The sequence below is a fragment of the Pocillopora damicornis genome, chromosome 5 (genome assembly GCF_964200805.1).
Source record: "Pocillopora damicornis chromosome 5, jaPocDami1.2, whole genome shotgun sequence".
NCBI classification, from domain to species: domain Eukaryota; kingdom Metazoa; phylum Cnidaria; class Anthozoa; order Scleractinia; family Pocilloporidae; genus Pocillopora; species Pocillopora damicornis.
The window spans coordinates 3328119-3341463 of NC_142674.1; the positions used below are offsets into that span (position 1 = coordinate 3328119).

A 13345-nucleotide genomic window follows, 5' to 3' on the forward strand; every position below is an offset into this window, starting at 1 on the left:
GAATGCGAGCATGCGAGCAGTTGCAAAAATTTTGCGAGCACGAGCAAGCGAGCACCCGTGCAATTTTTGCGAGCAATTCGAGCAAAGGCCAAATTTTTCGAGCGCTTTTAAATTGAATGGGACCATTCGATACCTCTTGTAAGGAGAATATAGATACTCATGTTAGGGTATGAAAAGGTTAAATACTTTATGCCCCTTTTCATGAACTGGTGACAAAAAACTCCTACTACTTAAATTAATTCATTACTCTATTTCACTGAACGAAAAAGATAACATTTCTATGTAACGAACTTACACACTGTGACACCTTAGCCTTTAATTTCTGGAGGTGATTAACACGCAATTTCTTCCAATAACTTCCGTATATCATCCCGCAAACAGGTATTGTGAATACTCAGAAGTTGTTATCTTGATTCAAAACCAAATTCTTGTAACTTATTTACAAGAAAGTGTACAGTGGCTAGAGGGGGAGATTTAGCATTCAGATCTTGAGGGTTAAATGGATAACAGCTGTCGACTGTATAATTGACAAACGCGTGACATTGTTTTAGTGTTTGCCTTAGCGGTCAGTTCTTTTGCCATTTCCGGAAATTCAAACATGTGGAAAGAAACAGCAACCCTGAAAGTCGGAAACGGAAATTCTTGTTCCACCGTTTGGGTTCTAAAGAAAGGGAAAATAAAATCTTAGAGGAAAAGCAAGGAGGTTTAATACTCGACTCAGAAGCAGTATTCAAGAAATAGAAACAAACAAATCCTTCCACTTGAATTAATTGATCCAATTGCAATTTAGATGGAAAAGATATGGGTAAGGGGACAGTGGAACTCCTTTCTAAACATAAAGATTCACAAGCTGTTTTAATCCCTACTGCTCTAATAACAAAGGAAAATACACTCAATTATCAGCCATAATAAGACCTCGATTCCATTTTCATCGTGTGCTCTTAGAACTGAAAGACTAGTTTTGACAATGGCTGTAAATATATAAAAATCGTGTATATAAACTGTCAATTAAGAAATGAATATGAAAGAGATCTTTCAGCAAAACTACTTAAGCAGCAGTGAAAATAAGGCCTAAAAAAATTCACTGCGGTCATTGCTGCGAAGATCTCTTTCATACTCAATAGTTGTATGAGAGTTAGCAATATTTAAAAGCCACGGATAATCCGCCTCCTAATTTTGATCGAAGGCGTTGTGTTAGGACAGAGTCATAAACAGAAAGCAACATTGAGAGAAGTGATTGAATAAATTTCTGAAGCTAACACTTTTGCCATCAACTGTTATGGGAGTTTCGTGTCAGACAACCCGCGGATCAAGTTCCCCATTTAGAATGGCTCCGAGTCTCCAGAGAGGTCCGTGAATCTATTCAACTAATTTGCAACGCAGATGTAAATTCGAGTTAATTGCAACATCACTCAATGCACCACCGCATATATTGTTTCGAAATTCAGTCATTCTTTATTTAGCATTTAGCATTTATCGCAGTGGTGAAGCAGTTCAAGAAATGACCTGTTCACTGATCAGCCCGGGGGAAAAATGGAGAAACTTTAAGGTAAGCGAAACTGTGAACAAGAAAAGTAATCTTCCTTGTCTCAAATCGCATGTGTTTCAAAGTTCGGAATCACGGAACTGTTTTGAAGAGCAAGCGATTAGAGTACAAAAGCGGAATTTATTATTAACCATTAAATTAAAGTTTGTTAAAACTTGATCAAAAGGTAGACATCACTGCAAGATTAGAGAAGCCAGCTAAGAGACTATACCGCACTATCGAATGCCTCTTGAAGCTTCAGTTAAAGAACTTTCTGAACGATAAGGTTGGAACAATTATGTATTTATTGCCTTTGCTTCTCAATTTCGGAACCTATATCAGGATTATATTACTGCCGTTTGCGTTTCGATAACTTGTTCTCGCCCGTTCAGCGCTCTGTCAAAACCTTGTCGTCAGTTCGCGTTTTCTATTGCCAAATTGACCCGACTCTATTTGAAAATCTCGTTCGCGCATGGTGTCGTGGTTATGATTCTCGTCCTAGAAATGGCAACAAAAAATCTATTTTTATTATTTTATATTTTGTTAATCAGTGGCGACGTTGCGACGGGAGTTCACCACTAAGGAGAAAGGCAGGTTTTTATCGACAAATTAATCAGCCAAAATCTAGACTTTTGTGTAAAGTTATCAAAAAACTACTGCTAACGAAGTGAGGACACAGAATCGCACATGCCAAACATGACATGTCTCGTTAAAACAATTTCCATATCTTGAATTGTCGACGTTTTACTGTAGCCCGTAATTCTCGTTAATTCAATGAAATTAACCCTTTAGGCAATCGTTCGCCACGTTAGACAAACATTCGAAGAGCAAAGAACAAACACACAGGGAGACGAGTGATCAAAGGTGAAGATGATTAACAAACGATGTAACAATGAAACGCACATCAGATTTGCAGAAATAATTTCAATGACACTCAATTTTGCCCTATTTGAATATGCATGTTTAAAAATTTGTAAACAGTGCATAATTCAGTGACTCCAAAAATAGCCTTGATAAAGTATTTTAGTCTAATTCACTAGAGAGGACTATATTTAGTCTAAGATTAACTCTGATTTCTTCTGCAAACAAATAACAGTTCAAAGGATAAAGCGACTAAGGTACATTAACAAAACCTGGCTCTTACCACCGTGATGAATACACTTCGAATGAACTTCGCTTTGTAGAGACATCATTCGTGAAGGTGTATATGAACAATGTTTACAAAACACGTTGTTGAGGATACTTGGTGTAGGTTTTATTATTAATGGCAATTCAAAAAACGGTAATGATGTTAAAGGAAAGTTGGCTTGAAAATCGTGTCGTGTGACTTGCGGTTATTCCCGAAGGTTGTCACTTGGTAACGGATTGAATTGGCTCGCGTGGCGTGACGTTGGCCACATGGGAATATTCTGTCACGGTACATCGAGTTTTTAACTCTTTCACTCCCCAGATCTCAGTATTAATCCCTCTTACTGTCTGAGATACAATTCATATCATGTTGTTCCAGAGGATTTAGTATTGGGTCAACTTATAATCCCCTAATTGATTTTTTCCTTTATTTTTACCGCTTCTCTTGATATTGTATTGACATCATGAGAAAAAATTTTTTCTTGGTCACTCACGGAACTTTAAGGGTTAAAGTCTCCTTTCCATGCGATTTTGGGCTCGTCTGGGAGGGCTGAAATAAATAGAAAGAGAGTGTAGGGAAACAAACTTTAGTTAGGATCTTCGCTTCCTAGTTTGGCTAAACTTTTAACCAGATGTATAAAATTTTGTTCGTGGTTAATGCTCTCGCCATGGTGTAATCCAACGTGACACGCTGGCTTGGTTTTGCAGAACAACCAGCAAAGATATTAAAATTCAAGCGCTTGTTTTAAGTCTAGGGATAGGGAAATTTTTAATGTATAGTTTCTGACAAGCAATTTGACAAATTTCTGACAAATTAATGACCGACCTTAAATTAAAGTTCTAACTTTACACAAACAGAACAAATGCCTCTCCAAAATGCGAGGGGCGATTCAGAATTCATGCATGATAAAATTTTGGACTTTTGCCGAAGATTTCGACGCTAAATATAGAAGTTGATGTAGGTGTCCACGGTTCAAATTAAAATTGCAGCGGTTATTACCACCAAAAGAGAAACAAACATTGTGTTCTTCCAGTGAAATAAGCCTCAATACAGAAAATTACTCTCGCATCGCGGCCACTCTTCGTGCTTTCTACGGGTAAGGATAAACTGACCTTACAAAATAACTTTTCCTGACGCTAGTTCTTTCTAGATAAATTTAAAGAACAACAATTTGCGATGTGAATCGACGGTTAAATGATAAATTTACCTAAAGTGGTCGGTGAGATGAAGCCACCTGTAAGAAAAAATTGAATATTTAGCTCTTTGGGCGCATGTGTTTTTGATATCGCGGTTCACTGCAACACAAACATTCGACTCTGAATGTTTCACCTCTGCTCAATTGTTGAACGGCGAAAATTGATTGTTCCTAATTTTTCGTTAAAAGTTCACGCATTTTAGTTAAGGTGATAACTTGATAACTTCTATTTCAACATAATGTCAACGTACACGAAAACATAACTGAAATGTTACAAGCGTTGACAGAGTCTTGTTAATTATTAATTACATGAAGGATGTATTTAGTCTTCAACCAGTCGCTCAAAAGAAACTTGCCGACAAATCAGCGTTCGTATAAAGAACATCGCACAACACAGAACCCTCAAGCAATCAGCTTTGTATGTGTCTTTCTGTTCGACGTAGATAAGATAACAACTTTCGGTTTGCTTCAGTCCTGCGTGGTTAAACGTCCTATCAACTGCTGGCTAGCATTAAGAACTGTATATAATAACTGAAATCATAACATCTGAGCTCTGTTTGGTTTACAACCTATCGTTTCTTGTACTAGTAAAACGATGACTATTTTCAAAATTCAAATAAGAACTGTATGAAATAACTGAAATTGTAATATCCGAGTTCTGTTTGGTTTACAACCTACTGTTTCTTGTACCAGTAAACCGATCACTATTTTCAAAATGCAACTGACCTCACTTACTATTGGTAAACAGGAGAATAAGCGCTCTTCGGCGGTTCTCCAAACATTACGTTCTACCGACATCCCCCGTAAATTAAAACGCAGGTTAATCAATAGAGAGTGCGGCCAGTTGTTTCAAGTTCCCTTTCTTTGTACGATGCCAAAATTCTACTTTTTCTTGTCAGACTTCCTTGCAGCCGCTTTTTTTTTGTTTGTTTGTTTTAATATATTTTCTTCTTGTTGTTGTTTGTTTGTTTCGGTTGTTTGTTGGGTTTTTTTTTTAAGTGAAGGCTGCTCATCAAATATCAAAGAGTAGAAAACCGCATGACTTTTCTTTTCTAGTTAAAATACTAGAGGAATTAAAGCAAAATATTATTTTACTTTTCTTTACAGTTACTCCATTGAAATTAACTTTCAGTGACTCTCGCATTACCCGTCACGCATGAGGTAACGAAAGATCATCATTTTGTCAGTCCCAGGCCCTTCTTCAAAGATGAATGCCTTAACCAATAACAATGTGGTAACACTTGGAAGTCTCTTGGCTCAAGATTTACCCCAGGCCTACATACTTCCTGAAAGACCATCAACATTCAACCACAAAGCAAGTTTCGTAAACAGTAGGAGTTACCTCATCCATGACTATTCTCCTAATATGACCGCTGACCACAGATACCTGAAGGCGATGAGAGCATGCCCTGTGGCTGGTAATGATCTTCCAATTTTACTGACATGCGCTGTTCATCCTCTTATTACCGAGGTGAGGTAACTCTGTATCGATCCATTAGAAAACAATTGGATAAGAATTCAAAAAGCAATTTGTACAAGCCAGAGGTAACAAGATAGCGCACAGGCGCCTCTACGAAATCTTAACTTACGTCGAAATTTAATTTAGGTCGAACTTTTTCACGAAAAATTTTGCAAACGGAACTTCCATCGGTCGTCTAAAGTTTAACTAAATGATATCTTATCAACCCTTTTCACCCTAACATCAGCATGTATATTCTCCTTACTGTTCTTTGCCTATTTACTGTGGTACTGACAAAGAGAATTTGGATAAAAATTAGGATCTTTTAAAGTTTTCTTTCATTTCCTTAATTTTCACAAGCCTAATGTTTGATTCAGCCGTAATACCTTTATGAGAGACTAGATGCTATTCACTCTCAGGGTTTTATGGTTTTAAGGTTGCACTGCTACACTGGCAGTGTCTTTTTCAGTTACTCCATGAACAGACTGACAATAGTAATGAAGATTCTCTCTGTTTTTGCATTTCCTTTTCCTTTCAGCATTGGTCTAAATGGCTGCCTTTCTTTCCGAGACCCGAGATAAGAATATTCGAAAATGAAGATACTGGAAAGCGTCCTTTGGTGGTCAATTTTCCATTTCAAAGTTTTCCAGCCGAAAAACATGCCGTGGATCCCGATATCCACTACATTCTCAGCTCCAAGACCAGAATTCCAGAAATGGGAGCACCCTGCCCTCGGTACATGTCACGTGACAACTACACGCTACCTTGTATGATCAAAACTACTCAAGGGGTCGGGGGTAGGGGAGTGTTTCTTGCCCGATCAAAAGATCAAGCCCTAGAAGCTTTTCGTGAACTTAAAACGAATTTCCATTGTCATGAACCAGTCATCACTGAAGTCGTTGAGAACGTTAGCGACTTTTTGAATGTCCAACTGTATCTTTTTCAAAATGGCGACGTTCACTGGTTGGGTGTTCGGCGAAAGATGGCGGGAAAATCGTTCTGCGAGCACGGTTTGGTCCCGGATGTTGATTGGAACGAGCAAGAGGACCTAAAAAAACTGGCTTGGGATGTCGTCAAACCGGTAATGAAATACCTTAATAAACATGGCTACTTCGGTTTCATGGGAGTGGAAATCTTAATAAACAACCGAGGCAAGTTCTTAATCGATGTCAATCTGAAGACTTCAGATTCGACATATTTGTTGCTGTTAGCGCCTCATATTGCGGAGACTTTGAACTTTCCTGTTTCCATTGTGTCTGATCTTCTTCCAACAAGTATTGACGCTATGCTTGAAGAAATAGACAAGTTGAATTGTGAAGATGAAGGCAGGGTGATTGTACTGTCGGGGGATGTGACATCGTTCACAAAATCTATCAAGTCTTGTATTGTTGTGTTTGCCAAGGACAAAGATACAGTATTTCTGTTGCATAGGAGGCTTACTCGCTCGTGCGCATCGCTGATTTGTAATGGTGCAGGTGATCACGACCAAAATCTGTTTTCAAATGGAAGAGTTTTGCTAAAATGATAAAAATTGTTCTTTAGGAAACTGAAGAAGGGCATGTGATATCTTCGACTGTTACTCTTTTAGAAGGAGTAGCCATTCTGGCACAATTTGTCACACGGTTTAATGTAACACAATCGGCACAACGGGTTCACAAACAAATAAAAAAATAAAATTCAAAACTTCAAGAATTAAAGTTTTATTATTGAACATGAATTGTCTCATTTGATACGATAAATTTTGAATTCATTAAGAGGATAAAGAAAAAACACCTTGGTTACTAAGCAATCAATCACACGCCTTTGACATTCTCCGACTGTAGATGAGGCTATTTATTATTTAGTGCATTGCAATTGACTGTAGTTGAGAGAACAATTTAAATTATTTCGTAGTAACTAACGCAAAGTTTTGATTCGCTGATAGCAGGCAAACTAATATCATTTATTAATTTGCAATGTGTATTGTACCGCAAATAGGATGTGCGCGCGATGTTCTTTGCTTAGCGAGTAAAAGATTGATGATTGATGAATAACTTAAGGGGGTAGTTTCTAGAGAAACTGTTGTCAGTTCTAATCTAGTTTTATCACTAATAGTCCAGTTGGGAGTTATTTAGAATCGCGGCTGACTCTAATTATCGCAGTCGCGCGATAACATGGAATTGAGGCTTATCCTGAATCGGCTAATGTTGCCAAGTTCGTAATGGCAGAAGACCGCGAAAATTCAAGCGAACACTTCACATTGGGAGATATTAATCGACAGGAACTTCAAAAGAAAACTTTATATGAGCTGAAGGAAATTCTGAAACAGTCTGGTCAAAAAGTTAGCGGGAAAAAGAGCGATCTGGTAGAAAGAATTTGTGGCGTCTTGGCGTCGAGCACATGTGACACTCCATCGACTTCAAAGACAGCAGAAGCGCAGTTTTTAGAACTATCTGCTCCACACAAGAGCAAAGACAATGACTTAAGCTATGATACTCTAATTAGAGATGTCAAAGGGAACAATCTGTGGCAGAAGGACTTGAGAAATTTGCCAGCGTTTGACTTTGTCCGTCTATACGACTACTTGGTCATACAAACAAACAAGTATGATCACATCGCTCTGAAGACTAGTGGCTATAAGAAATTGAAAGCTTTCCAGTTTTTTGCCGAAGGTCATATCAAAGATTTGGAGCTTGCAGAAGTTGGAGGACTTGTCTACATCAAAGGAGAAGTTTTGGCTTCTATGAAGCAAACAAAATACTCAGTCGCAATAGTATTTTCAAACAAAGGCGAAGTACTGAGGGCTGCTTGTAAGTGCCCTGCAGGGTAAGATTATATGATATATTTTCAGTTGCTTATTTTATGAATTGTTTATACCTACTGTACATGTTTACGAGTAGAAATACTAGTGCAAAACTATGCAAACCTCTTTCCATACAGTGATGTATGAATGTGTGAATCCGATTGTAGACGGTAAAATATTGAATCAATGTAATTCAATGAATATAAAGGTCTTTTAGCATGTTTATATTATTTTATCGAACCTGAAATTTCATGTCTTGTCTCAAATACCACTTTATTATTTTTATTATAAATGTATTTTTTGACAGGTTAGGTTCTGGTGGCCATGGCCAATGCAACCATGTTGGTGGTATTCTCTTTGCCATCGAAGACTTCAACAGACAGGGACTACAAAATCGCAGTGAACCAGTTACATGTACTTCAAGGCTGTGTGCATGGAATGTGCCAAGAAATAGTAAAGTGGCTGCAAAACCTGTTGATGACATCAACATTGTGAAGTACAGATATGGAAAGGACAACAGAACTTCTGTTAAATCAAGTGTGTATGATCCAAGAGCCCCATGTGATAGAGTGCTCAATAAAGCAAAATTAAACTCTATGCTTGTGAAACTTAGCCAGCACTTACCAAGTAGCTCTCTTTTTCTATTTCATGATATCAAGCCAAGCCTGGACAGTCAAAATGTTATTGTTGACAGTACATGTGAATGTGTACCACTTAATTGTATAGAAATGGTAGAACTTACCTCAGAACATGATGACATGGACTTGACATTCAATGACGATTATGACATTGCAACAAAGAAATTCAAGTCAATGATTGATATATATGAAGAGAGAATAACTGACAATGATGTTGAAAGAATAGAAAGGTTGTCACGGGGCCAGGACAATACTTTTTGGAGGGAACTAAAACAGGAGAAACTAACTGCGTCAAATTTCAAAGCTGCTGCTAAGAGAAAAGTTGAACCTGATAAACTTTTAAAGCAAATCATGTACAAAATTGAAGAAACCACTAATGTTTCAGCATTACAGTATGGTCACATGCATGAAGATAATGCTATCAATGATTATATTAAATACAAACACTCCCAAGGAAACACAGGCTTGACAGTTTGGAAAGTTGGGACTTACATATCAAAGATTAGACCAGGATTGGGGGCTAGCTTGGACAGAATGGTTTATGATCCTTTGGCACACTGTAAGAAAGGTGGCCTCGAAATCAAATGTCCATACTCTAAACAAGGTATGACAATTGAAGAGGCTTGTCAAGACAAGAATTTTTGTATGACTTTGAAGCCTGGGATGCCTACATTGAAGATAGGACACCAGTATTACTATCAAGTCCAAGGGCAGATGTATGTTTCATGTTTGCAATGGGTAGATTTTGTTGTATGGTTTGGAGCAGACAACCTCTACATACAAAGGATAGTATTTGACAAACAGTGGTGGCACAAGGAAGCTCTACCAAAGCTGGATTACTTCTATCGTCGGGCATTTTTACCCGAAGTTCTGACAAGAAGGGTTAAAAGAGGGGTCCGTCTTTATAACCATGGAGGGTGGCAGCCTTACACGACAAGAAGTTCTTAGTCTTCTTCATTTTATATTAACTAAGAATGAATAGGTACTGTGGGTTCCTAGATACTTTCCCTGCACCAGGACAGACATTTTGTATGCAACAAAAAGGAATAGACATAGATCATAAGTTATGTCAAAGCCATATACCAAGAATCCACAAGTGGCATAGGTTTGTTATTAGTTTGTACTTTGTAGTTTTTGTTTAATGGCAAGTTCAAGTGCCTCTACCATAAAAACTGAGAGTAAAAGTAAAATATTAATAGCTTAGCATGCTTTTTGTTTGAGTTTACTTCTTGAATCAATTCTACTGTTGTGTTAGAATATTAAGTTATTGGAGTGTATCAGACATGCTTGTGATATAACCTTTCAAACTATTATTGGACAGATGGATTTTCATAATCAGGGGGACATTCCATTTTACAGTTCCATTGACAGCAACTTCAGCCTCAGTATTATGTAATATATTCTTTATCACAGTTCATGGTATGTAAAAATGTACACAACTACAATATTGCATTAATCAAGAGAATTTAAAAAAACTATTTCTTTTATGCTGGAGTTAGTTAACACAACTTCAAATTGGAATATTATTAACTGCAAAGTAGTAGTAACAGTATCATTGTAAATGTTATTGCCTCACATGTTTATTATTTCAGTATTCAGTTGTCATTGATGACATCATTTAATTCAATTAATCATTTGCATAAGCATATATTGTACAAAAAAGTCAATCATTTCAATAAATCTGAATCAACTTTGATGAACTTTTTACCATAGCCACATCTCTTGTAGTCACAAAGCGTGAAGCAAACTGACCTCATTTAGTGTAGTTGAGCTTTTTTAGTTCTGTGCCCACAAGAGACTGAATGGAGTGACAACAAAAGAACTCAGACCACTTTAATAATCAGGCCCTTATTGAATACCAGTATTTCTAAGTGCATGCACAATTACATTTCTCTTCATTGTTCTATTATTGCTAGTACTACCACATAAAACTCTGCATTTTTTTGTAAAGAGTTTATAGCAGTTTTTCACAACCTACTTTACTGTGAACTCTAAGAGGTTTTTGCAAACAGCACTGATTTAACATTGGACTGAAATGTCACAGTATAAACTACCTATTTGTATTTGAATTGATAATCATAACTAACTTATCTTTACTACTACAAAGTAATGGTGTGTTTATGATGCACACACAGTTCTTAGGTTTATTCTGAGAACATGCACTTATGAACTGTATACATTAATGTACTAAAAAGCATCAATGCACACCATTACTGTACTTCATGCAAACCCCACTCATTTTCAACTGTAATTTACTTATTTACTTAGTTTGCCTACAAACTTATGGTACATCAAACATTGCAGACCTATGAAAATCTGGAACTTGTCTCGTTTGAAAAATTCATCCTTATTTTTTGACAGTAGATGTAAATCAACTTCACATTTGAGGCTCAAGAAGAGGAGTTAAAAAGTTAGTAAGATAAGCACATACAAAAAATATTTGATCGGCTACGTGTGCAAAATGTAATTGCATCATTGTCATCTTTAAAATTATCCAGTTTAAATTCACGATCTTTGTACTCCTCTAGTTCTTGTTGTAGGTTGCCAACTTTCTTTTGTAGATTATCAACCATCTCAGTCTGTACTTGTAACCTTTCTTCCATAGTCAATATGTACTCAGTGCTGTTGTTTGGTGACTTATTCAGTTCAAATGCATAGTTATGGTCATGAGAAATAGGTGCACAGTTGGACAGCAGAGGCCATGAGATATCAGTTTGGGTTGACACATCACACTAAAAAAAATATGAAATCAAAATTAAACTGGTTTCAACCTATTTACACAAACTAGCTTTTTCATGTGATAACGTAGGTTGTTTGCCATGTACATTAAAGAACATTGCAGCACAAAGATGCAAGCTTTATGGTTATTTTAGGACAACTTTCTAAGGTTTATGCATAATTAACTATGGTTAATTAATTATGGTTTATGTTACCATAAGTGAAGGCAAGCATTCTGAATGAATTGCTTCAACATGAAACACTTCCTGGTCCTCCGGTTCATTCGAATTCTGAAAGGTTTCGTAGCCCATATTTACAGTCGTATTACATGTTGATGTGGTGGTTGTTGGTTCGGTTGTTGTCCCTTTTGAAGTTGTGGTGGTTGTTGGTTCGGTTGTTGTCACTTTTGAAGTTGTGGTGTCTGTCAAATTGACTGACATTGGGATTCGTAGTTTTGGTGACGCTCTTTTCTGTTTACAGATACCAGACGTCCACCGAAATATCGATGGTTCAGCTCCTGAAATGAATATATTTTATCAGTTCATTGTGTTTATAATTTGAGAATGGACTCGTTTACGTAAAGCAGCTACAACTTAGCTGAATCAACTTATATAAACTCTTACCATCACGTAATCTACTTCTACTTCCTCCTGGACGTTTGAAGATGTCACTAGCAGGAAAATGCTGTTCGCAAATAACAGTATTTGAAGTAACTACGAACCCATCTCGACCGTTGTGTCTCTTGATAAGGTTGCACCATCGCTGTATTAATGAACGCTTTTTCGGGAAGTGAAAAAATCGCAAGCCAGACGATTTTCCAGTGCGTAAATATTCTGTATTCGTACATTCAGAGGCCGCACACTCCTTTCCTCGTCTCGCTTGCTTCTTTCTAGTAGTTTTGTGCTCCATTTTCGATTATATTGGCGATTGTGTGGTGAACAGACGAGATGCGACTCAGGATAAGCCTCACTTTCGTGCACCAGCGTGAGCCTTCACGGTCTTAGTCAGCGGATGTTCCGAGTGACCCTAAAAGGGACTATTATAAACTGAGATAATGTAAATTGGCCAACGTTATGAGTTCCCAACGCTGACGTTTAGAGCGTCAGCCCTCTGTCAGAAAGATCAGAAGCAATCATTAACAAATAGAGAAGCCTTGACTGTGCTCTGTTCTGTTATAAAGCACGCGGGAAGCGGCTAGAGCACGAAAGAAGTGTAGGGAGAAACACTCGACTACGTCTCGTGTTTCTCCCCACTTCCTGAGTGCTCTAGCCGCTTCCTAATCGCTTTACAACAGAACAGAGCACAGTCAAGGCTTCTCTATTTGTTTTATAATAAATAATCCGTTAAATTCCCCAAGAATTACTTTCAATTTTCAAAACAAACTTTATTTCCAAAGCGAACAACAGTGTCGTCAGCATGCTCTATACTCTCATAAAGCACGCTACAATAAGCCAATCTGAATCCCTGTTAGAATGGTTCAAATAATCTGATTGGCTGTACAAGACTAAAGCTGTCAAAAGTGTCAAACCATCCAAGTTAAAAAACCATCAAAGTTCACCTTCTGCGATAGTTTACAAACTAAAATAGTTCGGTAGGTCGAATATAACACTTTTGCCTGAAGTTTTTAAGTCTCTAATACAGAATCTTGAAGTGAAATGTTCAGTGAACTTCAGCCGAATTATGGCTCATAAAAACATGCGAGTTTTTTCACAAGACAAGGTAGAAAACAAACTGTTCAGGGCAAGTGTTATTAGAATGAACGACAGCCAAATTCAGTGGAACATGAAGATCGCTCGGGATGACAGCGCCGCAAAACTCGGCTGCAGTGACAGATGTGACTTTCCACTCAACGCATCGGAAAGGATATCAGAGCAAGCTCTTATTTTTTCACTCGAAGGG

General features: G+C 37.5%; 3 protein-coding genes across 3 annotated transcripts in view; 2 read left to right on the plus strand and 1 right to left on the minus strand.

Annotated features, from left to right (window-relative positions):
• The window catches only part of LOC113669445 (uncharacterized), a gene marked incomplete in the record, with an annotated part of 7551 nt that extends 526 nt beyond the window's left edge, over window positions 1–7025 (plus strand). Inside the window, 3 exon segments of the mRNA XM_089206069.1 lie at window positions 1483–1549; window positions 4957–5320; window positions 5847–7025. Of these exon segments, the coding sequence (XP_089062195.1) occupies window positions 5057–5320; window positions 5847–6833 (1251 nt within the window).
• Window positions 7026–7401: 376 nt separating this feature from the next.
• Window positions 7402–10433, plus strand: LOC149044737 (uncharacterized). Its single transcript, XM_089206068.1, has 2 exons — window positions 7402–8113; window positions 8398–10433. Exons 1-2 carry the CDS (start codon window positions 7509–7511, stop codon window positions 9674–9676), a joined length of 1884 nt encoding a protein of 627 aa, XP_089062194.1. The 5' UTR covers window positions 7402–7508; the 3' UTR covers window positions 9677–10433.
• LOC149044738 (uncharacterized) lies at window positions 8398–12408 on the minus strand. Its single transcript, XM_089206070.1, has 3 exons — window positions 12070–12408; window positions 11662–11963; window positions 8398–11460 (listed from the first exon to the last, which is right to left on the minus strand). The coding sequence occupies exons 1-3, from the start codon at window positions 12353–12355 to the stop codon at window positions 11140–11142; spliced, it is 909 nt and encodes a 302-aa protein (XP_089062196.1). The 5' UTR covers window positions 12356–12408; the 3' UTR covers window positions 8398–11139.
• Window positions 12409–13345: the final 937 nt, after the last annotated feature.